Here is a 27363-nt window from a genome sequence, read left to right on the forward strand (position 1 = left end):
TCTTTTACTTCTTTTGCATTCGCCAAGGATCAGGTTCTTCTTTATTTTTTTTTGTGGATTGTTTTTTTATGTAGTACTTATAGTCAATATTATGGAATGGACGGTCTTTGATGAAATGACTAGGCTTCCTACACTTATAGCAGCAGTCATTCCCATTGGACACTTGCCCATGTTTCCTTTTCTAGGAAAACCACCATTTTGTCTAAACACCTTTTGAAATCTTTTAGTAATTGACTGAACTTCTTTGAGATTTGGTGGAACAACTATTTTAGAAGGATCTCTCCTAGGTATTAACCTTATAGGAGGAACCTCTCTCTGATACTAATTGTTGGCTTGTGTACGTCCACCATGATACTAAGGACCATGTCCCTTACCAGTTTCTTCAGTAAATAATAGAAAAAGTTCTATACGAGTTCACTGCAGTAATGAGAACCTGGTCCCTTGCCAAGTTGTATGACTAAGAACAAAAAACTGAAGAACAAAAGTAATAAAGACAAGATATTTTACGTGAAAACCTCCTTTCTCAAGAGAGTAAAACCACGACCTATCCCAGTAGGATTCCGCAACCACTTTACTATAGTAAAAGCATCTTTCATATTACAACCTCTTGCAACATAAGAATTAAACTCTTAATCCCTAACCCTTACAATAACTTTATTGTATGCACTCTTTACAATAACTCTATTGTAAAGACAACCAAGGCTAACTCTAACCCACAAAAGTACTGCCATGGCTAACTCTAACCCCCAACACTACAATGGCTAACTCTATCCCACAACTCAGATCTACAAGAGAAGAGAGAAAATAAAATACCTACACAAGCTTCTCAAAAGAGGAGTAGGTTTACAATGTTAGATCAAAATATAAAAACTCAACAACCTAGACCTAAAGATATTCCGTTCTAGCAAACTGGTCCTTTGGTTGTTGGAGATTTGTCTTGCTGGAACTTTGTGATGGATTTGCAAGAAGATGAGAAACTTTGATTATGCAAAAGCTAGGTTTTCCTCCGACATAATGATCTATATCTATGGAGCAAATGGGAGGGAAAACCTAGAAAGTTTCTCATTGATTGAGATAAAAGTTATTGTTCCTCTATTGTTGTGCACCAACTTTTCTGCAAAAAGTACAGCTGCTAGATGTACTGTTGACTGCCAAAAAGTTCAACGACCGAGGGACCTGGTCCTTATGAAATAAGACCCATTTAAGGAATAGTTACAACTTGTTTCCCCTGAGAACCTGATTCCCTTATTTCTTATAGATTGGCCTGGTGTGGGTACTGGTTCTTCATCTGGTCACTCTACAGGTTTGTCAAATCATTAAAATAAAGAATTGTATCATAGTAACTATGTATCATCAGTTTCCAAATCAGGTAGTACCTAAGTACATTGGTGTTTCCTTATTGCTCCAAGTTAATTTGGCTATTTCAAGTTATGGTAAAACAATAAAGACATATACAATAAATAATCACAAAAAGAAAGTAAGGGACACTTCCTTTTGAGATATACCTAGCAATTTTTTACAAAATTCACAACAAACTGTGCTCCTCCTTTCTCAAAAATTTTTTCGTCAATAGATAAAATGCTCCAATATTTCATTCTCATATGGGGTCAGAAACAAAGTTCTATAATACAATTACACACGAAAAAATTATCTCATATAGTATTATTAGATTCAAAATGACAAATTTTAGCAATATTTTTAGATAATTGCATTAATAGCAATTTCATTGCAAGTTATAGCAACTTATTAAAATATATATTATTTTAATTGTATTTTTAAAATTTATTTTTAATTATATAATTTAAAATCAATTTCATATTTACAGGGTTGTAATAAATATTCTCCTTAAATTGTGTATTGATAATTATGGTAAATATATATTATATTTTTATTTAATAGATTGCAGACTTTTATCAGATAAATTATTGAAGGAAGATCACGTTAAAACCTATTTAATTATTCAAAAAAGTTTCTGAAGCACCTCTCTCTTTCTCCATTCAAATACTCTAACCTTCAAAATTTTATTCTTGTTCTCCATTCTAATACTCAACCTTCAAAACTTTATTGAAAATCGATTCTCTATTAGCATACTCAAGATAAAAATTGGGTTTCAGATAATATTCTTTTTCTTCCTGTAAAAACACAAAATTGATATATTTGAGTTTTTCATTCTCCATTATGAATCATATCTAAACAAAAATTTGATTCTACTACTTCTAGTAGAATTCCTAGAATAATCAAAAATAGTAGCCCCATTCATCTTTCTAGACTTTTATTTGATTTAGGTTGTTTCACTCCATCTCCTCTATCGAAGTATAAAAAAAAAGATTGTTGAAAGTGAGTCTTACATCAAGAAGCAACATCAGTGCATGACCGATAAAATTGAAGTTTCATTTGTTGATGAACCATCCAAGAAGCTCAATTTGAACATACATATTGGGAAAAAATCTCCAAAAAAAAGGTTGTTATTCCTCAAGATAAGAGGAATTATAAGAGAAAGAATACGGTTAGTGAGCAAGTGTCGGACTTTGATTTTGAGGATGGGATTCTATTACTCAAACCAAAAAACTCAAGTGTGGAGGCATACATAGACATAGATATTATATTTTGATGTTTAATTATTTAGTTATTACTGTTTGTTTTTTCTAAGATTGTTGTTATGAACAAAGTTTAGTTTCTGTATTTAAGTAGTATTAATATAATGTTATGTTATTTTAACATTTGTTTCGCATTTTACAGCGTTGAATGAAATTGGTATGAACTAAGTTGCATCATATGGTATTAAATTTAATATCAACTACATCAAATTATAGATTTTTCGATTCCGCAATTAGTAACATTTGACATGAGTATTGTATTTTGATGTTTATTTGTGCTCATTACTCTTTGTCTTTCTAAGATTGTTGGTATGAACAAAGTTTAGTTTTGATATTTAACATAGTATTTATATAATATTCTTCATCTTCTTCTACAGAAAGCAAACACCAATATCAATCATGGCTAATACTGATTATTTTTTATTGCAACAAAAAATTATTTGACATCAAACAATTATCAATTAATTTATTTTCAACATGTACAGTTATAGTTTTTCATGCAATATCCATTACATAGTTTTTCAATTATCCATTACATACACTATAAAGGTTATGTAACATAAAACATTTTTTTTATCGATTGTCACATTCATAAAACTTACTCAATACAAATGTATGTGACATATGCGAAACTTCAACGATATCAATTTTAATATCAATTTTATACATTGAGAACTCAAAAAAAATTACTTAAGTATGAAATGAGTATATAAACTGGTTTCAACTAAATTTATTAAATAATTCATGAATATTATATTGTGTACTATACTAATTTCATACACTAAAGATAGTGATATGTAAGTAAGTGTATGTACAGCGTTACATAAGATATACAGTTAACATACGTCAAACAAGCACTCGTCTCTTTCATTGTCGGTGGTGGAATAATTGTATGTCGAATGTATGTTATTTGTATATTCAATGTATCACTAGATATTCAATAACATACACATGCAAAATGCATGTAAACATAATTATATATGTTGTAAATATCATTCTTATATTTTTACTGTACATATGCGACAAGGTAATTGTATGTTTTCTGTATGTGACTGGTGTGTTTACTGTAATTATATATAGTTTGTTAAAACACTATTGCTAGGTTTTTGAAAGTTTTATTATTTCTTTAAATCGAATAATTAAGGCTCTAATTTTGCATCTCTAAGTAAAAAAAAATCTTCTTCTTTTTTTCAATCCTAGAGCCCTCAAATCAGTTAACCAAATTCAATGGCTTGCTAATGATTTGCAATATGTGTATTACAAAATTATGCACTCCTAATTAGAAATTGAATCTTCAAAATGCTCACATTCAGTATTTATAATTACAAAAGTTGATACACCAAAATTTTGTTATCTAATTGTTATAATCTGTGAATTCTATATGTACTTGATGAACATTAATAAAGAAAATAGAGAAACAGAGAAGAAGATGTAAAGAAGAAGAAGAGGGATTAGAGGAGAGACGTGACTTAACATAGTTGTAGAACCGTTTTTATGTTAATCAATTTGGAACAAAACTGTTACAAAGAGGATTAAGGGATGATTGGTACCTGTCATAACCGTAATCCCCTTTTTATGGATATGTAATAAATTTTCCATATATTAAAATTATTTTTTTCTTATTTTAAATGATTAAAAAAATATTTTTTTCTTTTATAAGTGATTTTTTGCTATAACTTGCATAGTTGAAAGTATTGCTATAACTTGCAAAGTTGAAAGTATTGCTATAACTAGCAATTTTCTATCTAAGGAATGCTATTTATTTATTTTTCCCATTACACACTTATGTTTATTATTAATGTTAAGACATTTTAGCATGTAGAACTACCTTCATGCTACTCGCAATTGGACGTTACAATTCTATTCATAACTTTTGAAATTCAAGAGTGGTGAAGAAGTGATCAATGTAGAAACCACGACAGTCGGCAAAACCGGCTGATCGGCCAAGCTGTCGGTATTCCTCCTCAGTCCGGTGTTTGCCCTTGGCACGGTAAATTGTCATGACAAAGATGTCTCCTTCAAGAAGGGCTCGAGTTCTCTTGCTATCATCAGTATGGTGAGGCAATACAGGCTCACAAGCAATAAATTTTCCTTTCTCTGGAAGTGCATTGTAACAACTCTTCATTATTTGCTTGCATTCGTCATCTGTCCATGTTGTTAGCACCCACTGCATGCATCCATGTCACAAACCAAAATATAGAGTCAATTTATTTCTTAAGAGATTTACTTTTAATTATATGTACGCTCTTTTGAAACTTAACTATAATCTATATCTTTCACTCTTTTTTTTCAATAATTAACATTAAATTATTGCTCAAATATTTAGGATAAAAGAAAAAAAAACAAAATTCATAGGGTACTAAAACAAAAAAAAAAGTTATAGATATTTAGGGTAAAAAAATATTCATGGAAATAAACTATTCACGGAAATAAAAATTCATGGAAACTATATAAATATTTAGGGTAAAACCTATTCATGGAAAGGGGAAAAAAAAATTAAGTACGAAAATTTAAGGTTAAGAAAAAACGCATCGGAAAGAAAACATTAATTGCTACGGAAGTTTTTAAGGAAAGATTTTTAGGAATTAAAATATTTATTTATTTTTTGAATCATATGCATTGAAAGAAAAAAATTTATATTTTATTTCGATAAAAAATAATATTATTTAATACTTCTAAATCAATTAGAATTTTACCTTAGATAAAAAGAGAATATCTATAATTCTATTTAAGTAGTTATATTATCAATTTTTATGAGAAAAATAGATGTAATTCTTCTACTTCTATGTTTTCTTCTTATTCTTCTTTTTTTTTTTTTTTTAGTTGATGATTAATTAAAGTTTTCTCCTTGGATTCTTTAGGATTTTCTAATCTTCTTCGTTATCTGAATTCTCTTTTAGATTTTTGCTTATATGCAATTATTTTAGTTGTGAATAAATCATGAGATTTAGCATATCATTATGTTTATTAATAATGATTGTCTTTTTTCTTTTTTTGGTACAGGCTCTAATGATTATCACACATACAAAATAATGATCAAACAATCTTTTCAGATGTAATTTTAATTTCTATTATCAATTTAAATATCTTTCTCTAATAGATGATGTTTTGCAACTTAAAAGCATGTTTTTTCATTCAAAATAATAGTTCAAAATTGGGATTCCCAAACCTCTTGTCTGTTATCTATTTTTCGTTTTTTCTTTTGTATATAAGCCAAAATTAGAGTAATCCAAAGGATTCCATTTATTTTAAAGTTAATTGAAACTTTCTAATAATTTTACATATATATATACACTTTTATGATTGATTTGAGACGTACGTGTAGAACACATTCCTAGCATTTAAAACAAATATTTAATTATCACACTAATATTTAGGGCTTAAATATACTAAATCTTTATATTTATTGTTTATAGAAAGTAAATATATATTTTTGAGAAGTAATACCTTTTAAAATATAAATAGTAAATACATGCAAATATAGCTACTCATAATTAACCCTTTTAAATATAGTTAATTTTAGTTATTTTTTATTCTTGCATTAATTAAAAAATTGATAACTATTACTATTTTTTTGTATATTAATTTTTTTCTCATAATGTTAACTTAACTTTATTTTTTTTTCAACAATTTATGTCACATCTCAAATTTTGTAGCCATTATAGGCTAATATTTCATTCACAAAATCTATAAATATTTAAATACTTATTATTTAAATATATTATCTAATGTTATTTTTAAAATTATCTAAAGTCATCTATGCATTAGTACGTACAAACACAAACACACACATATATAGACAAAACGTATTTGTGTTTTTTATTTATAATATATGAAACCTTTTTTAGGTTAGATATTTTAAAAATTAAGGAGTCCTAAAATATACGGTGAAAAAAATTATTTTAAACATTAAGAAGTTTTAAAATATATGACAAGAGAAAAATATAGGGTAAATGCAAGCTAACTCTAAAAATATAGGATTTTTAAGTTGATAAAATTGATGTTGCAATGTAAGTGGGATTTTTCCTAACTTTTAGGAATCATATATATGAGTTTTTTTCTTCTTTTTATTTTAGAAAAAAAGCCAAGAAGGCCACTTTATTTAAATAAAAGAAAACATACAAAGTTAAATCAAAAAAGGCAAAATATACACGTCTTGAAAAAAAAAAAAGATAAAAAATTGTAATCTTATATTTGAAATTCATATTATTTTAATATTGATAAATAATTTATGAAATAAAAATAAAATTTTATCATATTTAGATAATTTCTTTCTTTAAGAAAAAGGTTTTGAACTTCTAAACCAATTAGATTCTTACCTTATATATATGAAAATAATTTCTATAATTTTATTTAAATAATATTTTGGTCAAATTTTAACACAGACTAGCCGCCACTTCTTCGGCTATACTTTGCTTCTTATTTTGATTATGATTGAATTTGTATTCTTTCATTCATGACCATCAGTGATAAATTTAAAGGTTGTTTTTGAATTATACGCAATCAACAATTGATAATGGTTTATTCCTTTTCAATAATTTCTTGTGTTTCTCTTTCAATTAAAAATTTTTGATTGAAAAATTGGAGAAGACAAGTGTGTTGCTACCGAATGAAGTAGCTGGAAAAATGAAATGTTTATCTTGCCTAAAAATTAAGGTTTATATTATAAGAATGGTGATTCTCTTTTTTGTTGCCACAAGTTTGCTCTTTTCAAAAGAATTTCATAGTTTTTATGCAATTTTTTAAGATAATAGGGTATATATTGAGTTGAAAAGAAAAGAACACTTTGAGCTCCATTTGGTTTTGAAGTCTTTATTTTCTTATTTTCTATTTGAGCTACAAATAAATTTTTCTTGCATTCTTTTCTATTTTGAATTATGAATACAAAGACTTCTACGATAACAATTAAAGGGTGCTCATCGGTTGGTTTATAGTTCGATTTTATGTACTATCGATTAGATATATTAGTTTTTGATTTCTAAACATGCTAAATTAATAACCAAGTCAATTTCTTATCGAATTGGGTCTTTAACAGTTCTATTTTTCAATTAACCAATAAAAAATTGCTCAATTTTATATACGATATGAAAATGTTCATATAGTCAAAGAATTTATTATTGATTTATACGTAAGTAGTTTGATATTACGTTTATGCAGTATAATTTTACACTATTTTAATTTTTATTTCATAACTTTATTATTAATTAACGTGACACACGTGCAAAGCACGTACACTTCTCTAGTATATTAAAAGTGTGAAAGGCCTTAGAAATATTGTTTGAACTTTTTGTCCTTCATTAAAAGATCCTTGTTTTAGACAAAATCATCTATTCAATATTTTTCCTATTATTTAGGAGTTAAAAATTAATTAAATATATTTATGCTAAAACCTTTCCTTATTAGAAATCATCAGAATTTAAATATTTTTTCTAATTAAGAGTTGAAAATTAATTAAATATATTTATGGTAAAACATATCCTTATTAGAAGTTATCAAAATTAATGACAACTGATACTATTTTCATTAGTTTAATAATTCTAAATCAACTAAATTTGATTTTAAAAAGATTTGAAAAATCTAGGAATAAATATAAAACTATTAGAATAAGAAAAACTTAAGAAGCGTCAGATTTTTAAAAGTTTCAAGTACATATTAAGAATGTAATCAATGATTTTGTAAAGATTTGACTTTAAAAATAACGAAAGATTTTAAATATATAAAAAAAAAAAAAAAAATTGTAACACAAGTATGGTTCAAATTGATGCATGGAAAACGCAAAAGTAATGATCCATCAACCACCTGAAACTTCTAGTGGTAAAATATATATGTGTGTATGTTTATTTTTACATTATTATATTAAAGTGTGAAAGATTTTTGAAAAGTGATTTAAACTTTTACACTTTATTAAAAAACTTTGCAATAGGCTAAATCATTTAATTTTAAATAATCAAACGTTACACGTGCAAAGCACGTGCGGTTAAACTAGTAATATATTAAAAGTGTGAACGACCTTATAAGAAATGTTACTTGAACTTTTTATCCTCCATTAAAAGTCTTTGCTTTAGACAAAATCATCTTTTCACTGTTTTGTCCTAATATTTAAAAGTTGAAAATTAATTAGATATATTTATGATAAAATCTTTCCTTATTAGAATACATCAGAAATAATGACAACTAATACTTTTTTCATTAGTATAAGAATTAGAACAACTAAATTTAATTTTAAGAAGATTTGTCATTGTCTTTTCCTATATTGCTCAAATAAAATTTTAATTAAACATAAACACTAATATATATTACAAACTTATAATACCCAAAAAAAAAAAAAAAAAGGTGCAAACCTAAAAAGACAAAAACATACCTTTTTTAAAAAAACAGAAATTACTTTCTTTACTTTTTTTAGTTCCAAATTCAATGGACTTTTCCTAAAATTCTAATTATACATAAACACTAACAAATTCGTTAAAGTCCTTATTTTATCTAAGTAACAAATCATAATATTTAACACTCCTAAATCAATTAGAATTTTACCTTATATAAAAAAAACTCTACAATTCTTTACTACAAAAATACAACCTGTCTTCTACTTCTACTTTCCTCTCCTTATTTTGAGTTTTATTGATTTTAATTTTAATTCAAGTTGTCTTCTTACATTCATTATCATCATCCTTCTATTTTCTTTATTCTTTTTAGTTAATGAATTTAAAGATTATATATGAATTATGTAGAGTTAATACATAAAAATGACCCTAAACTTGACACTAAATTATAACTTTGACCTTAAATTTTGATAGTGCACAAATAGGACCTTTAACTATTCAAAACCTGAACATATGACCTCCGATTTTGCAACCCCATGCGTGAGTCTCACTCGCGCCTACGTGGAAAGGTAATTCAATCACACGGTGCCACGTCGTTAAAATGGCTGACTTAGAGAGAGGTCATATTTGTGTAGTTTTGAATAGTTAAAGGTCATATTTGTGCACTGTTGTTGTTGTTGTTGGGCTATCTAAGTACCTTATTTCATGTGGTTCAACATTAATATACGTACATAAATGTACATTTTCTATCTTATATATATACAACATAATTTTTTTACCGAGGGGGTTCGGGTGAACCCCATGGAAACCACGTAGGTCCGCCCCTCGTTAATTTAATAACGTTAATTTAATAACATTTTAATTACGTTAATTTGATAACGTTAATTTAATATACTACTAATACTATCCTTAATGACATTAATTTAATAACATTAATTTACTAACGTTTTATTAAAACTATAATTTTTTATATTATTAGTATAGTTTCATCTTTAATTTAATATTTAAATAAATAATATTTAGATATATTATATAACTTAAATTCGTCCTCTGCTTTATAATATATATACATACCCGCTCGATTTTTTCATATGAGGCTGACCCATCTAATTAATAAATCTTCAATATTACTCTTTTTCCGCAATGACAAAAGAAATTAAATGTCATTTTCATCTTTGAACCGAAATAATGAAAAAATAATAGTGAAGAGTCATTTAAAGGTCATATTTGTGCAGTTTTGAATAGTTAAAGGTCATATTTGTGCACTGTCAAAGTTTAAGATCATATTTATGTATTATGCCCTTAGATTTTAAGTTGGACGCGCCCAGTTTTGTGTGTTGAACACGCATTTTGCCACGCAGGATTGGAGGTCATATTTGTGCAGTTTTGAATAGTTAAAGGTGATATTTGTGCACTATCAAAGTTTAAGGTCAAAGTTATAATTTGGTGTTAAGTTTAGGGTCATTTTTATGTATTAACTCAATTATGTATAATCAACAATTGACATGTATTGTCCTCTTTTAACAATTTCTTGTATTTCGCTTTCAGTTGTAAATTTTTGATAGAAAAATTGAACGAAACAAGCGTGTTGTCGTCGAAGGAAGTGGCCAAAAAAATTAAAGGTTTATCTCACCAAAAAAATCAAGATTTATATTACATGTGTGGTGATTCTTTTTTTATTGCTACAAGTTTTACTCCTTTTAAATGTATTTGATAGTTTTTACACAAATTTTAAAGGCAACACTATATAGCATTATTATCATAGTTATTGCTCTTTTTCTTTTTAAAAGGCTATTCGATTATAATTTTTTATGTATCTTTGTTGTGTATAACAGGCTTTAAGTTTTTTTCTATTTTTAGTGACTAATTTTTTGTTTCTAATGACGGCTAAATGGAGTTTTAAGTTAAAAAAATCGTATTATAAGGATATATCAAGAGTTTGGACTTACTATATGATGCAGTTCATGTGAATATCATAATGCTTCTTTTTGAGACTCAAAAAAGATGAATGAGGGTGTACTAAAAAAGAAGAGGAGGTGAACAAAAGATAAAAGAGTGTAGCTCTTACCAATTTCACTATGCACTATTAATTTATTTGTTTAATCTATAGAATTATGTTATGTAATACTTCCTCCGTTTCATAATAAATGAATTGTTGAATTTTGACACACAGATTAAGGAAAAAGCATTAAAGACATAAATTTAACACAATTTTTTATTTTTACCCCTAAAAAATAAAAAGCTGACCTTGTAATACCTTTTCAAAATTTAATTCATTGTCAAATCATAAGGATAAATTTGAAAAAAAAAATCAATGATTTACTTATTTTGAAACACCAATAAATATCCTAAAAATTCACTTATTCCGAAACGGAGGGAGTATATACCAGAAATCAAAATTTTCTTTTATCTATGAATTATTCATCTTTTTAGTTGTGTGAAATTCTACATATCAATTTGTAGGTAATATGATTGTAATTAATGATTTTATACTGCATGACAAAAGCAAAAGTGATGCTGTAAAATATATATGTGCTAACACTAAAAAATATATTTATGTTTACATTATTATATTAAAGTGTGAAGAATCTTTGAAAAATAATTTAAATTTTTACACTTCATTAAAAATTTTCGTAATAAATAAAATTATTTAAGTTTATATAATCAAACGTTACACGTGCGAGACACATACGGCTAAACTAGTAATTATAAATATGTAATGACATTTTACTATATACTCCCTCCGTTCCACAATAAGTTAATTGTTGGATTTTCGCACACATGTTAAAGAAAAGAAAAGTAAAGACATAAATTTATCATGTTTTTTCATTTTTACCTTCTTCAAAAAGCAAAGACACATGATACATCACTCTCAATGCATATTTAATGGAGGATAAATTTGGAAAAAGTTTTCAACATTTACCTTGAATTGTGAACCATTCACTTATTTTGAAACACTAAAATTTCTTCAACAATTCACTTATTGTGAAAGAGAGGGAGAAAGAGAGGGAGTATAATACTAGCATATTTTACATTTCCTTTTTGTTGATTTTGCCAAGATAGTCATTTATGTTCGGGGTAAGTTAGAATAGTCTCTTAACCTTACTTCTGAGCAGCTTCAGCCCTTTAAGTTTTGAACTCTATTAAATATCTAACAACCTTGTATAAGTCAGAGTCGTATCTACCTTAGGATAAGGGCTTAGGGGCACCTAGTAACCTTGGAAAAATGTATGTAGATATGAGTAAATATCTTAAATAGTGTATATATTTTTATATTGACACCCTTAGCAACTGATTGATTTGGGGTGCACGAGTGGACATTCGTGGGATGCCTTTGGTTTGATTTCCTCTATAGCATTTTTTTAATTTTAGTTTTTTGATATTTTTGTAGCTACAAGTTACATCCTAGTTTTTCTTTTTTGTAGTTTTTGTTTTTAGTTTTTAGTGAGTTCAACCTCGAATATTGTAGTAAGTAGTTATCATGTTTATGTTATTTGAAAAAAAATGTCTATATTAAAAAAAGTGGTGCGCCCTCGACATTTTCAATTCCAAGGTACGCCTCTACTATAAGTTTCGATTTAACTAGAATTATGAAAAAAAAAGATCTAATTAGCTTGAAACTGTCGTTTAGAGGTGTAATCTTTTTGTGTATTTTATAGAATTTAATGCTTTAATGCCTTATAAAGCGTTTTGTGTTATGAATTTTATAATAAGGTGGACAGTCCTAACGCTTCTAGTTAAATCCTTTTTTATTGTAAGTTTCCCTCAAATCTATCGTATGGAAACTTTGCGAAATTGAAGATTAGAAAGATGTGGTCTATAATTCAAAAACTAATTGCCAAAATTGTACGTCTATCTATTCATGTTCAAAATAAAGAAAGCTGACAAATCTGTAGGGACAAACAAAATGCATACTACTATTTGAACAGGTAAATGCTCTACTTGAATGAAAGCAACAACTCATCTTGTATAATTCAATAATTGTAAGTTGAAACAAAATATATTTGACAATTGCCTTAGAAGAAGAAAAAAGGACATCTTTGAGGGAAAGAAAGAAAGAAAAAAATACCTTCATGAAAATAGCATCCCCCTTTGGTATAGAATTGAACATGTCACCACCAATGTGTTTTACACCTGCATGTACACGCCAAAAACTTATTCTAAATTGAACCTATCACTATTTTTAGCCACATATATATTACTCTATTTTTATCAATTTATATGACATATTTTTCTTTTTAGTTAATTTTAAAAAGAACACATATTTCTATATTTAATAATAATTTAATATTAAAATGCTCATTTTACTTTAATGAAATAATTTATAATCACATAAATATCTATGACTTATTTTAGATACAAGTCTTTTTTTCTCTCTTAAATATTGGGACAAGTCAAAATACCTCACATAAGTTGGGAGGAGGAAGCAATAATATTCAAGACATGAAAGATTTAAACCTAACAAAACAGTACAACTCCATTAGCAGTCACGTTCTTGTCCCAATTTCCCTATCTGTCAATTTAAGGTGACAATACATACATATAAGAATATGGAGTACGATTTGACTGAAATTGATCAGCAGCGACAACAATAATAAATTCAGCATAATTTCACTAATCGGTATTCAATGTATGCACACATTATTTCTATTTTTATAAGATAGAGAAGTTATTTTTTATATACCTCTACACAAACAAAATGTAACCAAAGCAGGATATTTGACGTAAATTCAAATTGTGGAAAAGATAGATCAATGGTGAAGACCTATATATATTAGTAAGGCCAGTCAGGACTTATTCTATTTTCCGTTAACCTCATGATATTTTTCGTCTACAGTTTTTTTCCTTTTATCTCCATTTCATGTCTAACTTTGTTTTTAATTCCTTTCTTCAAAAAATCTTTTTAGTCCCTCTACTAAGCTTTGTCCAGCCTAATTAAGATAAGAGAGAGAAATCACACTTCCATGTTCATATCACTACGGAAAAGGGATTTAATTGCCGGGTTTTTTTGCGGGGTTATTTTAACTCCTGTAAAATTATATGAATTGCGGGGTTAAAAACTTGCCGCGAAAATTTATAAATTACGGGAAGGTTTAACCCCCGATATCCATCGAATATATTTGCGGGGGTTTTTAACTCCCGATATCCATCGAATATATTTGCGGGGGGTTTTAACCCCAAAACTCCCGATATCCAACGAATATATTTCTGGGGTTAAAACCCCCCTCCATCGAAAAAAATAGCGCCTAAATGTAATACCCCATACTTCTACCTACCTTAAATTCGTCCCAAAAATATCAAAGACTTGTTTTAAAGATGAATCCACTTTATACATGTGGTATTTTCAAGATTTTCACATTTTGTCATGTGGGAAATTCAATAAGCTTTCCATCGATATAAGGTTCGCCTAAATCCGATAACCGGGTAAGAAGTTATGACTATTTCAAGTTTCAGTCGTAAAACATGTCATCTCAGTTAGTGGCGCGTCGCGCCATAAGCCAAAATGACATTAGTCAATTTTCAGTAAGACTCCGCGATTTCACCGCGTTGCGGAGGGCTCCCAAATCCCAATTGTCAAATTCCAGTGAAGCTCCGCGATGTCCCCGTGTCTCGTCATCGTCCAATTTCCCAGTTGTCAAATTCCAGTGACACAGCGCAATAGCGCCGCGTTGCGCCAGGGGTTCAGGTCGGGAAATTTTCACAAAAATCAAAAAACGCGTTCAGGGTTAATTGGGTCTTTTCCCATGATTTTAGTTCAGCCTTAAAATACCAAATTTAACCCTATATGACCTAAGGATATCATTATTCACTCTATTTTTTTCAAATTGAGTTGCTCTCTCTCAAGCCAAGAAATCCTAAATCTCAAATTCAAGGGTCAAATCGCAAGAACTCTCCATCAATCCTTTCAAATTCATTAACTCAGGTATGCATAATGTTCATTAATGGATTCCTTTCGTCCATGAAGCCCAAGAATCAAGTTTTAAATCATGTATTATGAATATTATGTTGTGGGTTGATTATATTTATGTGATTGTTGTTGTATGCTTCCCAAGTTGGAATCTCAATGTGTTTTTATGGAATTACGTTAGTATATGAGTTTAAATCCATGAATTGAGTGGTTTATGAGGTGTTAATTGATGATTATACCTATGCCTTAAGTGGTGCATGTAAGGTGTTTGATAAAATGCCTAGAAGACTAGAAATCATATAATATAGTCCAATTTTGACTTAAGTGATGGATTCATATTTTACCCTTATGTTCAAATTACTCTCATGCTATTGATGTACAATGTAGATGTTTGTTGAAATGCTCGTGATGCTGGATATGGAATTATGACATTGATTATATGCATTCCTTTCATGTCCAAGATTATGATAACCAAGTACTTCATAAAATCCCCAACTTATTGTATTATGAATTGTTGATATTAGTCTTGTGTTCAAGAAGTGTCAAGTCTTATTAGTTTCATGCTATCGAGTCCTTGGGGTACTTGTACCCGACAATTTAGTTATATGCTTAGAGCTAGTGTCAGTTTTCACGACACTCTCAGTCAAGCCATGATCAGTAGAATTCAGTCAGTCACAGGACTCAGGAAAACTCAGTAATCTCAGTACTCTCAGACAGTTATCATATCTCAGTAGTATTTCGTCCGCCCACGAAAATTCAGCTAACTCGGTCCAGTTAGTTCAGCTAACGATAGTCACTGTCTATTCAGATGGGAGTAGAAATTAGCACCAAGTGAACCCAAGGATGGAAACCCACCTGTTATATGAGGGTGTGATTCTTAGAAGCAAATCCTTGCGTTCCAGAACTACGTAGCCAGAGTAGGTTAAGACATCATAGCCTGTTATATGGGGGTAGATGAGGTGGCTTAACCTGTTATATGAGGGTTCACACCGTTCTCACTAGATTTATCTGTTATATGAGGGTGACTCACAGATTATCCTTACCAGTGGTGCAGTATTGACTCTCTTTCAATTGGGGTTACAGATTGGACCCCAACTCAGCTATAATGTGTTATTTGGGGCATTTCAGTTATATGACTACTTCCCACAGTTTTAGTTATAGAATCAGGACTGTCAGATACAGTCATTCAGTCTCAGTAATAGAACTCAGATAGTTCTACAGAATTTAGGACTGTCAGATACAGTCAACTCAGAACAGTATGAAACTCAGCTAGTTCTATCAAAACCTAAACTGTCAGATACAGTCGCTCAGTATCAGTTATTTCAGTTACACAGTTATCAGTATCTCATGTTATCAGTACTCAAACTCAGTAATCATGTTATCACGAACTCAGTTACAGTTCTTATGTATTCATGCATGTATTCTCACGTTCATGTTATCCAGTCAGTGAGTGTAGTTCATGCATGTGAACCCTTTTGCATTCAACCTGCCTCACATGCATACCAGTACATTCAAACGTACTGACGCATTTGCGCTATGATGTTTTATACCATAGGTTCAGAAGCACGAGATCCAAAGCATCAGTAGCATTCCAGTACTCAGCAGTTAGATTCAGCAGTGAGTCCTCATCCTTCGAGGACACGATCATTACTTTATTTCTCCATTACTTAGTTTATTTCAGTAGTTGAAGTTAGTTGGGGACATGTCCCATCAACTCCTTATTCAGACAGTTAGAGGCTATTCAGACTATCATGATTAGACAGTTATTTTAGTTGTTTTGGGTATTGATACCCCACTCAGATGTTTATCAGTTTTGAACCTTATGGCATGTTTCAGCCTACTATTTTTCGTATTTATATAGTATATTATGCAGTGTTCAGGTACAGATATCAGTCATAGGTTAGCTTGTGGTTCTTCGGGGTCATGAGCACCGTGTAGCATTCCGAGTACCAGATTCGGGGCATTACACTAAACTTGGCTCCTTTTTACTTAAAAAAATATTTATTTCCTCTGTTTAAAAAAGAATGACCTACTTTTCTTTTTAGTCTGTTTAAAAAAGAATAACTGCTTTCCTTTTTTGGCAATACTTTAATTTCAACTTTTCACAGGGCATGTTTAGGACCACAAGATTAAAGCGCATTTTGGTATATTTGACACAACTTTAATTAAGGCCACAAGATTCAAAAATCTTCTTTATTTTCTTAAACTTTGTGCCAAGTCAAAGTAGGTCATTCTTTTTTAAACGGAGGGAGTAATATTTTTTGCCACCAAAATATGCTTCGCTATTTTTTTCCAAAATCACTACTAAAAAAATGCCAAAAAGCGACGCATAAAAAAGACGAATTGTGTCGCTTTTAAAAAGAGACATTGTCCGTTGCTTTTTTAGTTTAATTTTAATTTTTATTTATTTTTACAAAAAGCAACGGACAATGTTGCTTTTGTTAAAAATAAATAAAAATTAACTTTATGATAAAAAGCGACGTTGTCCGTCGATTTTTTAATTTTATTTTTATTAAAATCGACGGACAACGTTCCGATAATTTTTTATTTTTAAAATATTAATTATAGAAAAGAGACGCTATCCGACATAATTTTTAATTATTTTTATTTTTTCTGTATTTCTACAAAAAGCGACGGACAATGTCACTTTTGTTAGAAATAAATAAAAATTAACTTTATAAAAACGACGCTATTCGTCGACATTTGATATTTTTAATTTACTATTAAATATGTATATATGTATATATGTATGTATCTATGTATGTATGTATAAATATATGTATGTATATATATGTGTATGTATGTATGTATACGTATCTCGCGTGTAGTGAATCTATATATCCAAATATTTTGAATAATACGTTAACATCGTATGATCGAGGTATTAATACACTATTGAAGTTATAATAATGAAGCTAATTAACCAATAATTCATCAGATCAATATGTATTACTATATATATAATATTGTATTCATAAATTAATTAATCAGATCAATATGTATTACTATATATATAATATTGTATTCATAAATTAATTAATCAAAAATTATTTGTAGTATACGAAATGCATTGACATTATTATGTGATTGACATCATTAATTTTGTTTACATAATTTATTTATAATTAATATAAAAATAATATTTTTATTTATTTTTTAATATTAATTTTACATAGTTACTATATTTATTAAATATCAACCCAATTCAATTCAATTTTCCTAATTTATTTAAATTCTAGCCATTTTATACTCAATTTGTGTTAATTGAGTTTAATTTGACTCAATCGAAATCCCAATTCAATTTTTTAATTAATTTTTAATCCCAAATTAACTCATCTCCTCAATTCTAATCTCAACCGTTCATCATATTTGATCAAAGATCAATATTAAATCAATTTTCACTATTTTTTTTCTTGAAATTGGACAATTTCAGACTATTTTTCTTGGTATTTTATTCATGAAGTAGCAGTTTATACGTATAAAACTCTGAAGTGAATTCATAACACTGAACAACAACAATTTTACAGTGTATGCTTATTTTGACTGTTGATACCCAATTTTGACCTCTCGATGCTCTTCTTAGGTTGCTATTTTATTAAATATTATTAATTTTTAACAATAATATTTTTATGTATTATTTTAATATCAAATAAATAACGATGTGTCACATCAATGATTTTATTCTATTTAATTTTTTTCAACTATTTATTTCTAACCTGATTTTGTCCATTTATAACAATTTAAACCTAATTTTATTTAATTTATTATAATTTTAGTTCAAATTATATTTAATTGGACTCAATTTCAATTTTCATTCAATTTTAGACCAAATTTTTAATCTTTAGATCTCAACCGTAGATAAATTGATCTAATGTCTGGATCAAACCCCATCCCTCTTTCCTTTTAAACCAAAAATAAAATCCTAATCCCTCACTTTTGGCCAAAGAATTAGCCATTCCACCACACTCTACAGCTTCATCTTTCTCTTTCTTTCTCGCTCCCCCATAATATGACCGCCGCGGTGGACAATCAAATGCCGGTGCCGCTTGTCACCGACGAGACCACCATCTGGAATAGCTCTTCAACTACCGCCACAGCAAATCATGGGATTGAACGATGTGGATCTTACGGATGATGGCGATGGAGGAGGAGATGGTGTTGGTGGAGAAGATAAGGCATCGGCGGTTTCGTGTTCGATTTGTCTTGAAGCTGTAACCGACAATGGGGATAGATCCTGGGTTAAGCTTCAATGTGGACATCAATTTCACCTTGTTTAGTTCGTTTGACAATTATTTAAATTAATTAAATTTAATTGGTACTGTTTTGTTTTATAAGTAAGCAAAAAACTTGTTGGTAGTAAAATTTAGCTATGGATTATTTGGGATCTGATTATTCCTAAAGTTGTGTACTTTTTTCCCTTTGGGGGAGTAGGATTTTGATTTTATGAAGAATTGTTGGTTAATTTTCTGTACCTTAAACAAGGGGGGCGAGCAGGTTTTCTGTTAATTTAGACCATAATTGCCAATTATAGAGAATTAGCATGCCGTAAGGTAGTGGTATGTCTTACACTTTGAAAGGATCTCATCCTCAGGTATTTCCAAATTTGTGACAAATGGGTGTTAAGAGTTGAATGGACTTCATCGCACGATGATGATTATCATAGTATATCATCATAGTACTTAGGTTATCAGTTTCCAAAACATAGCATTGCATGTGTCAATTGCCTGGGTTATGTGTATGTCTTGGTACAGTTCAGCGGCTGATGTTGAAGGAATACGAAGAATGGCTAGGCAGTCTAAGCAATTGTCGATTTGTTCCTTATACGGCAGAATACTACTAAGAAAATTACAGGTTCAAAGATTTTTGCAGAATTATGTTAATAAAATCTAATATTTAAGGATATTAAAGGAAATTGATTACTTTTATAACTTTGGAAGTAACATGGAGCAAGAAAGGAGGAGGTCAGTCAATAAAGAAAGAAAAAAGAAGTTGATTAATCAAAGGTTCAACTGATTATCATGCATATGTTGTAAAGATGCAGTCTTTGGACATATACCATGCTAGATAAAAGAATTTCAATCTTCTTTGCTTGGAGTTGCTCGTCCAGTTTTTGAGTCTTAAATCTGGGGTCAAGTAGCTATAACATTGATTAAGTGACTTGAATTAGAGAGTTAAAAATTCTAAGTGTAGTGTTTTGAACTATGTAGTCACTTGAAATGTGAATTAGAGAGTTAAAAATTTTAAGTGTAGTGTTTTGAAATGTGTACTAATGACTTCAAAATAATCAAGTGTAGTCACTTGAGAAGTGGATTAACGACTAAGAGTTAAAAATTGTAAGTGTAGTGTTTTGAAATGTGTACTAGTAACTTCAAAATAATCAAGTGTAGTCACTTGAGAAGTGGATTAACGACTTGAAAGGTGAACTTGTGTTTTGAAATTATTCCCTTCGTTTCGTTTTAGTTGACTCTCTTTCTAAAAATATTTGTTTCAATTTAGTTGTCTTTGATAAAATCAAGAGCATTTTATTATGTTTTTTCAATACTACCCTTAATATTAAATGACTAAACAAAGTGTATTTATTCAAATTTATATTTTCAAAACATAATTAATAAGGCTAATTTGGTAAAATAAACACCTAATTAATATTTTCTTAATGGATGTGCCAAATCCATAGGGGTCAACTAATTTGAAACGAAGGGAGTAGTAAAGTGTAATCACTTGAAAATGTGAATTCATGACTTGAAATTGATTTAGTGTTGACACTTGAAATGTGAATTCATGTCTTGAACATGGTTAGGTTTAGTCACTTGAAATATGAATTAGAGAGTTGAAAATGGTTAAGTGTAGTGTTCTGAAATTGGTTAAGTATGGTGACTTGAAATGTCAATTAGCTATTTGAACATGGTTTGAGTGTAGTGACTTGAAATGTGAATAAGTTATTTGAAATTGTGAACTAGTGACTTGAAAATAGTTAAGTGTAGTTACTTGAAATGTGACTTAATTACTTGAAAGTGGTTAAGTATAGTGACTTGAAGTGAATGATTAAGTGTAGTGACTTAAAAATGATTAAGTATAGTTATTTGAAATGTAAAGTAGTTACTTGAAAATGGTTGAGCATAGTAACTTGAAATTTGAATTAATTATTTGAAAATGGTTAAGTGTAGTTACTTGCAATGTGAATTAGTTATTTGAAAATAGTTAAGTGTAGTGACTTGAAATGTCTACTAGTTATTTAAAAATAGTTAAGTGCAGTTACTTGAAATATGTACTAGTGACTTGAAAATAGTTAAGTGTAGTTACTTCAAAATGGTTTAAGTATAGTGACTTGAAATGTCAATTAGCTATTTGAAAATGGTTTGAGTGTAGTGACTTGAAATGTGTACTAGTGAATAAGTTATTTGAAAATTATTAGGTGTATTGACTTGAAAATAATTAACTGTAGTTACTTGAAATTGCGAACTTGTGATTGATCTATTCATATTTATCATGATGTTTTTTAGTTGTACGCAAATATAAATATAATAAGGACTAAAAGTTTATCTGATTGGCTTTTATACTTTGCATTTTTATGTAGCCAAGTGATGCGACTAGTGGACCTATTTCGCCCATGGATGCAAGAAGATTACGTAGTGATAGTGATCCTAATGACAGTCGTCGATTTTGTTGCAAATTGTCTTGAATATTCAATTATGATGATGTAATTGTGTGGTTGGAGCAAATCTTCGAATATTGAAACTTTTGTGTTTAATTTTGAGTTTGGAATTTGAAGATACTAGTTAATGTTGAAAATTTGGAGTTTGAAGATTCTAATGTTGAAAATTTAATTTTGAAGTTTAATGTTCAATGTATTTTTGAGATGCTTGTGAATTACAATGTTTAATTAGTCATGTTGTGTTAATGATATATGAATTAAATAAATATTTGATTGTAGGTTATGCCTAAAGGAACAATTAAATTTGAGCTAAAATTAGAATTTATAATTTGTTATTGAAAATTGATGGTCCCACTAATTTTTCTTTAAAAAAAATTGCGGAGGTTTTAAACCACCGCAATTTTTAAATAAAAATTTATTATAAAAGAATTAAATTTAGAGTAACCTTCGCAATTTTTTAATAAAAATTTATTATAAAAGAATTAAATTTAGAGTAACGGAGGTCTCGACAGCCCCAAAATAACCCTCACAAATTAATTATGAAGGTCTGAAAAAATTGTCGCAAATTGTTTGTGACGGCTCGTATTATGGGGATTTTGGGAACCGTTGAAATCACAATTTACGGGGTTCAAAACCCCTGTAAATCTTAAAATTAACCTTCATAATTTGACTCATTTTTTGTAGTGTACCTACGAGGAGTAATTGTTTTAGTCCTGCGAAATTCGATGATTCAATCATATACTTCGTTGTTCATACTCATCTCAAATATATGAAACCGTTATTTGGGACGTGGATTTGTCAAAAACAGTCTCCCTAAGATAAGCGTGAAATTATATATCCATACTGTTCTTTTAAAACCCCTCTGGTGAAACTAGACTGGGTATGCTGGAGGTTGTTGTCGTTGTTGTTGCATCTCAATATATGAAAGAAAGAAAGAAAGAAATAGAATGACCGAAACTTACGAGGAATTTGGGGTGCTTTTTCAACAACCTCGGGCAAATCAAAATTGATTCCAAGTTGAATACTTGAATGTTTTTCTAAAATCATCTTCAAGCAATCTCCGCCACTCCCCCCAACATCAACAAGTGTTTTCACACCTTGAAAACCATCATATCCTTCTAAAATTGCCTTCATAAATGGCACAGAAACACCAGACATTGCATTTAACATAATGCTATTCATCTCTGGATTTTTCCCATAGTAATTGTAGGCTGGCTCGCCATTTGCCTTCACAAATGGCTCTGTGGACGAATCATTGACAGCCTCATGAACCATAGTCCACGCCCTCATTAATGCGTCCTGATGATGTTGGAGCACGTACGAGCCATGGGATAAGCTGTCCACGTCCGTGACTAGGGATTTTCCTACCTCAGCCAATGAATATCTGTATACAACAAACAATAACTAAATCACAATTCTAAATAATTTAGTAGGACCGACTATATTAATTTGGGATACTCATGGTAATATAAGATAAATTACATTGCTGAATTGAAACCCACTGGATTATAGAAGTTTGGTGAAAAAAATTGTAAGATCTTGAATATTTGCTAGGTAGTATTGAATTACGCAAAGGGGAAAGGACATGAGATGGTAATTTTAAAAAAACTGGCCCATATTTAAAAAAGGTGGATATGCTGTAGCCGTTCAGCTAAATTAATTTTCCTTTTTAGCCATTTGATCCAATTGAGCACATACAGTCTCTATACTTAATTGATACACTTTTATACTATATTGATACACTTTTATATTATATTGATACACTTTTTAAAAAAAAAAACAAAATTTTATGCAGGTACGTGCAGTTTCTATACCCAATTGATACTCTTTTATACCATATTGATACACTTTTATACTATATTGATACACTTACAGTGTCCATATATTCATACTAGATTGATACATTTTTAGGATGCATGTAGAAACTATATAGAGTAGTATAAAATATGTATATAAATAATAATTGTAGTTAAAAATTATATAGAATATGTATAAAAATACTATAATTATTATATAGAATATGTATATGTATAAAAACTGTATCAATTGTATTATATTAAAAGTATATGATATTGTATTTTATTAAATAAATAAGTAAAACTAAACAAAACAAATAGTATATTATTTTAATAATGTTATATCACTTAAAAAAGATTGTCATTTATTGTCATGTAAATGATTTAGAATGGAACTTATAAAGTTGAATTGTTCAACGTCTACTTTGACTTTTGAAAGTGAATTGGACTAAACTTTGCATTATTAAAAAGGAAAAGGAGCCAAAAAATCATGGGCCCATTAAAGATGAAAAGTCGGTCAGTACACAGCCGAATTGTGATGCTTAATGGCCGAATTATGATGTTTAATGACTATTTACTGAGTTTTTAAATTTAGGTACTAGTTTTGTGAAATTATTTTAGTTTTAGGTGTTATTTTTGTCATTTTCTCTTGCACAAAATACTAACTTAAATTTCATTCATGATCACTTAGTTTTGTGTTTATTATGCAAAAATTACTTTTCTTTCATTCATTACACAAAAGTTATTTAGCTTTGCTCCGGCCATCACAAAAGTCACTAAGGCTGAATTTTAGAATAATTTCATTGAAAAAATAATGTGGCGATCTTAATTAGTTCTTAATTTTAATTTAAGAGAATATAATATATTATCTTATAGACTATTTAACGGAAGGATATCAATTCCTTAATAGATTGGGCTATCTAATAAAGACTATTTTCATAAAAAAAATTATTGGTATTTTTATGAAACATTTCATAATATTGCATTAATCTTCCAAAAAAATGTATCAAAAAAGAGTAATAAACAAGATAAATTCTTCAAAACACATAAAATAGAAATATGTGTATAATATTATTTTTTAAAAGATTATTTTAATTTTTTGAGGATAATAACATACTAAAAATAGTTTTCAAATAAAACCTTTTTAATTTTATCCTCGAATAAGTATTGTCAAAATTTATACAAATAATGTTATTGATAGTTGTGCTAATAAAAGTCATAAAATATAAGTAATTTAATAGATAAAATAAACTATTAGCTATTTAATTTTTATATTTATCAATTGAATTAACTAAACAATATGTAATTTATCAGAAACTGAATATTATAATAAAAACTTTTAAGAGAATTAACCGATTAGTCAAACAATTAAAAGCATAATGCAAACTCAATAAATAGAGTAGTTTATCATATTATTATGATATATCGAATGCAAAGGCCCAAGTGGCAAGAAAATAAATATATAAAAAAAAATTATCAACATGTCACAATTTTAGAGGAAAAATGTAATTTTATCAACAACATGTCACAATTTTAAAAGGAGAAACATAATTTTATCAACTACATATCACAATTGTAAAGAATTTTTAAAAAATTAAAATTATCATAATATTATCAACTACATGTCATTATTTTAAAGGAGAAAAATAATTTACCAATACATGTCTCAATTTTAGAGGATTTTAAGAAAATTAAAACTACTATAGTGTCATTGTGAGGACTACCAAATTTTGGAATCCTCCGTTATATATAAGTAAGTATAAAAAATATAATTTTATTTCATAAAAATATCAATTAATTTTTTTTTATGAAAATAGTTTCCACTAACCTAATCTATTAGGAAATTGGTATTTTTTATTTAAATAATTCCTAAGAAAAATTAGGTTGGCACATACAAAAAGGATCAAGATATGATTAATATATTATATTCTCTTAAATTAAAATTAAGTACTAATTAAAGTTGTCATATTATTTTTTTGGTGAAATTATTGTAAAATCTGATTATAGTGACTTTTATAATGATCGGAGTAAAGTAAATAACTTTTGCATAAAGAATGAAAGAAAAATGACTTTTGTGTAATAAACACAAAGCTAAGTGACTAGTGATGAAATTTACTCACACTAACTATTGCGAAAACTTTTTTGGATTTTTTTATTTTTTGGAGTGGAGGGAGGGATAAGAAGTGACTTATTATGTCCTACCAAACATGTTTCTATTTTTGGATTCCACTTGTTGTTGCCGCAACAACTTTTGGATTTCATTGTTATTGCCGCAACATACGTAGATATTTCGCGTGTTGACTAGAAACACCACACGTGTTGTAGACTTGTACTTCATATTAGAAGTCTGCCTTGATTTTCATCATTGGTTAAGAAGATAGAAGAAGAATACGCCTAAAAAGCTAAGATAAATTAATTTTTTTAGTGTTATATCAAGCTTATAATATATAACTTTTCTTAGATTCTTGTTTATTAACTGACGATGCATAACTTTAACACATATATTTGCTCCATAATTTAAGAAATAAAAATTTTCTCTCTCCAAGCAATAGTAAGAGAACACATTTAGTAGTGACGGATCTAGAATAAACATAATAGGTCGATCAAAATATTAAAAAAAGATATATGTAAAAAAAAACAAAACTATATTCATCCATTTTAGATTTTGAATTCATCACTGATAAACTGTCAATGAAAATAAAAAGGATCAACTCCATGTTTAATTAGTGTTATAAGTACCTTCTTTGAGAGACGTCATCAACTACGTGCTCCTCGAATACACCATAGCTCATGAGCATGCGTAAGATTCGCTGAAGGTTCTCAGAGTCACCGCCGCCCTGAGGGCCGCGGATTTTAGCGAGGATTTCAGCGGGAGAGAGTGGGGTATTTGATCCAACTTCCCAAATAGCGTCAGCTACCTTGAGTTTAACAACGGCATTAAGAGACATAGGTACACTTATCATGTTAGCTAATTCCATTATAGCTAACCTTGCATTATTATTGTTGCTTGTTTTCCCACTTGCTTTCTCCATGTTTTTTACACTTTTTTTTGGCCTTGTTTTTGGGAACTATATGTTCTACCTTTCGATTGGGGATATCATGTGATTATTGTGGGAACGTTATTGGCCAAGTGTGATCACTTTATAGTGGACAAGCGTGACTCGATTCAAAATTTAAGTTTTATTGATTTAATATTTATTATTTTAATATCGAATCTATTATTCCTTTTAAACTATGAATTTATATGCATTACTTATTACTATAATTTTTATACATAAATTTATGTTAGTTGATTAAGATAATCCCACTAATACTCTTCATCCGCCTCGGATAAGTTGGTGTTTTATAAGTGCAACTTTAATAATAAAAAATAAATTCAAAATTTAAATTTTATGAATTTACTAACTCTTAAACGGGTGGATCTCAAGATCCCCTTATTGGTGGGCAACCTTTAGCATGGTTGTCCTTCAAACGCATGTCCAATTTCCATTACTCTTTTTAATAGTTGTAGCGAATATATGGTCCAGTACGTTTTTGTGTACCTCAACTAACTTCATAAAGTATCTCATTACCTTCTACCGATATAGGTACAATTCCATATATCCATCAAGGTTTTTAAAAATTAGAAATATTCACCTAGTATTTTTTGTTTTAATAAGAATTTAAATTCGAAACTTCATAATTATCAATCTACTTTGTTACTTGCTAAACCACATACACATATGCTTCCATACTATTTATTTTTTCTTTTGTTTCACTTGATGTGACATAATTCAACATATAAAGATCGAAATATTTAATTCTCGATGTATTTTTTATATAAAATGTCAATGTTTAAAAAGACATTTGTATAATTAGAAATTACTAAGAAGGTGATAAATCATAATACTAACAATTCAAAGCATTTAAATTATTTATATTCAGATCTCTTTATATAACGTGATCTCGTTATAACAACATTTAACTATAGTGGTTTAATTTAATTTTCTCTAAAGCCGATTTTTCATGTTATATTTTACTTCTCTATAGCGGTATTCTACCTATAATAACAATGGTGTTTATTATAGTGATACATTCTTTGTAAAATTAT

General features: G+C 28.7%; 1 protein-coding gene across 1 annotated transcript; it reads right to left on the minus strand.

The window, feature by feature from the left end:
- Positions 1 to 4322: 4322 nt before the first annotated feature.
- On the minus strand, positions 4323 to 26392 carry LOC107843384 (nicotinate N-methyltransferase 1). Its single transcript, XM_016687649.2, has 4 exons — positions 26013 to 26392; positions 22440 to 22861; positions 12987 to 13051; positions 4323 to 4764 (listed from the first exon to the last, which is right to left on the minus strand). Exons 1-4 carry the CDS (start codon positions 26303 to 26305, stop codon positions 4462 to 4464), a joined length of 1083 nt encoding a protein of 360 aa, XP_016543135.1. The 5' UTR covers positions 26306 to 26392; the 3' UTR covers positions 4323 to 4461.
- Between the last annotated feature and the right edge of the window lie 971 nt (positions 26393 to 27363).

The sequence above is a fragment of the Capsicum annuum genome, chromosome 10, assembly GCF_002878395.1.
Source record: "Capsicum annuum cultivar UCD-10X-F1 chromosome 10, UCD10Xv1.1, whole genome shotgun sequence".
NCBI classification, from domain to species: domain Eukaryota; kingdom Viridiplantae; phylum Streptophyta; class Magnoliopsida; order Solanales; family Solanaceae; genus Capsicum; species Capsicum annuum.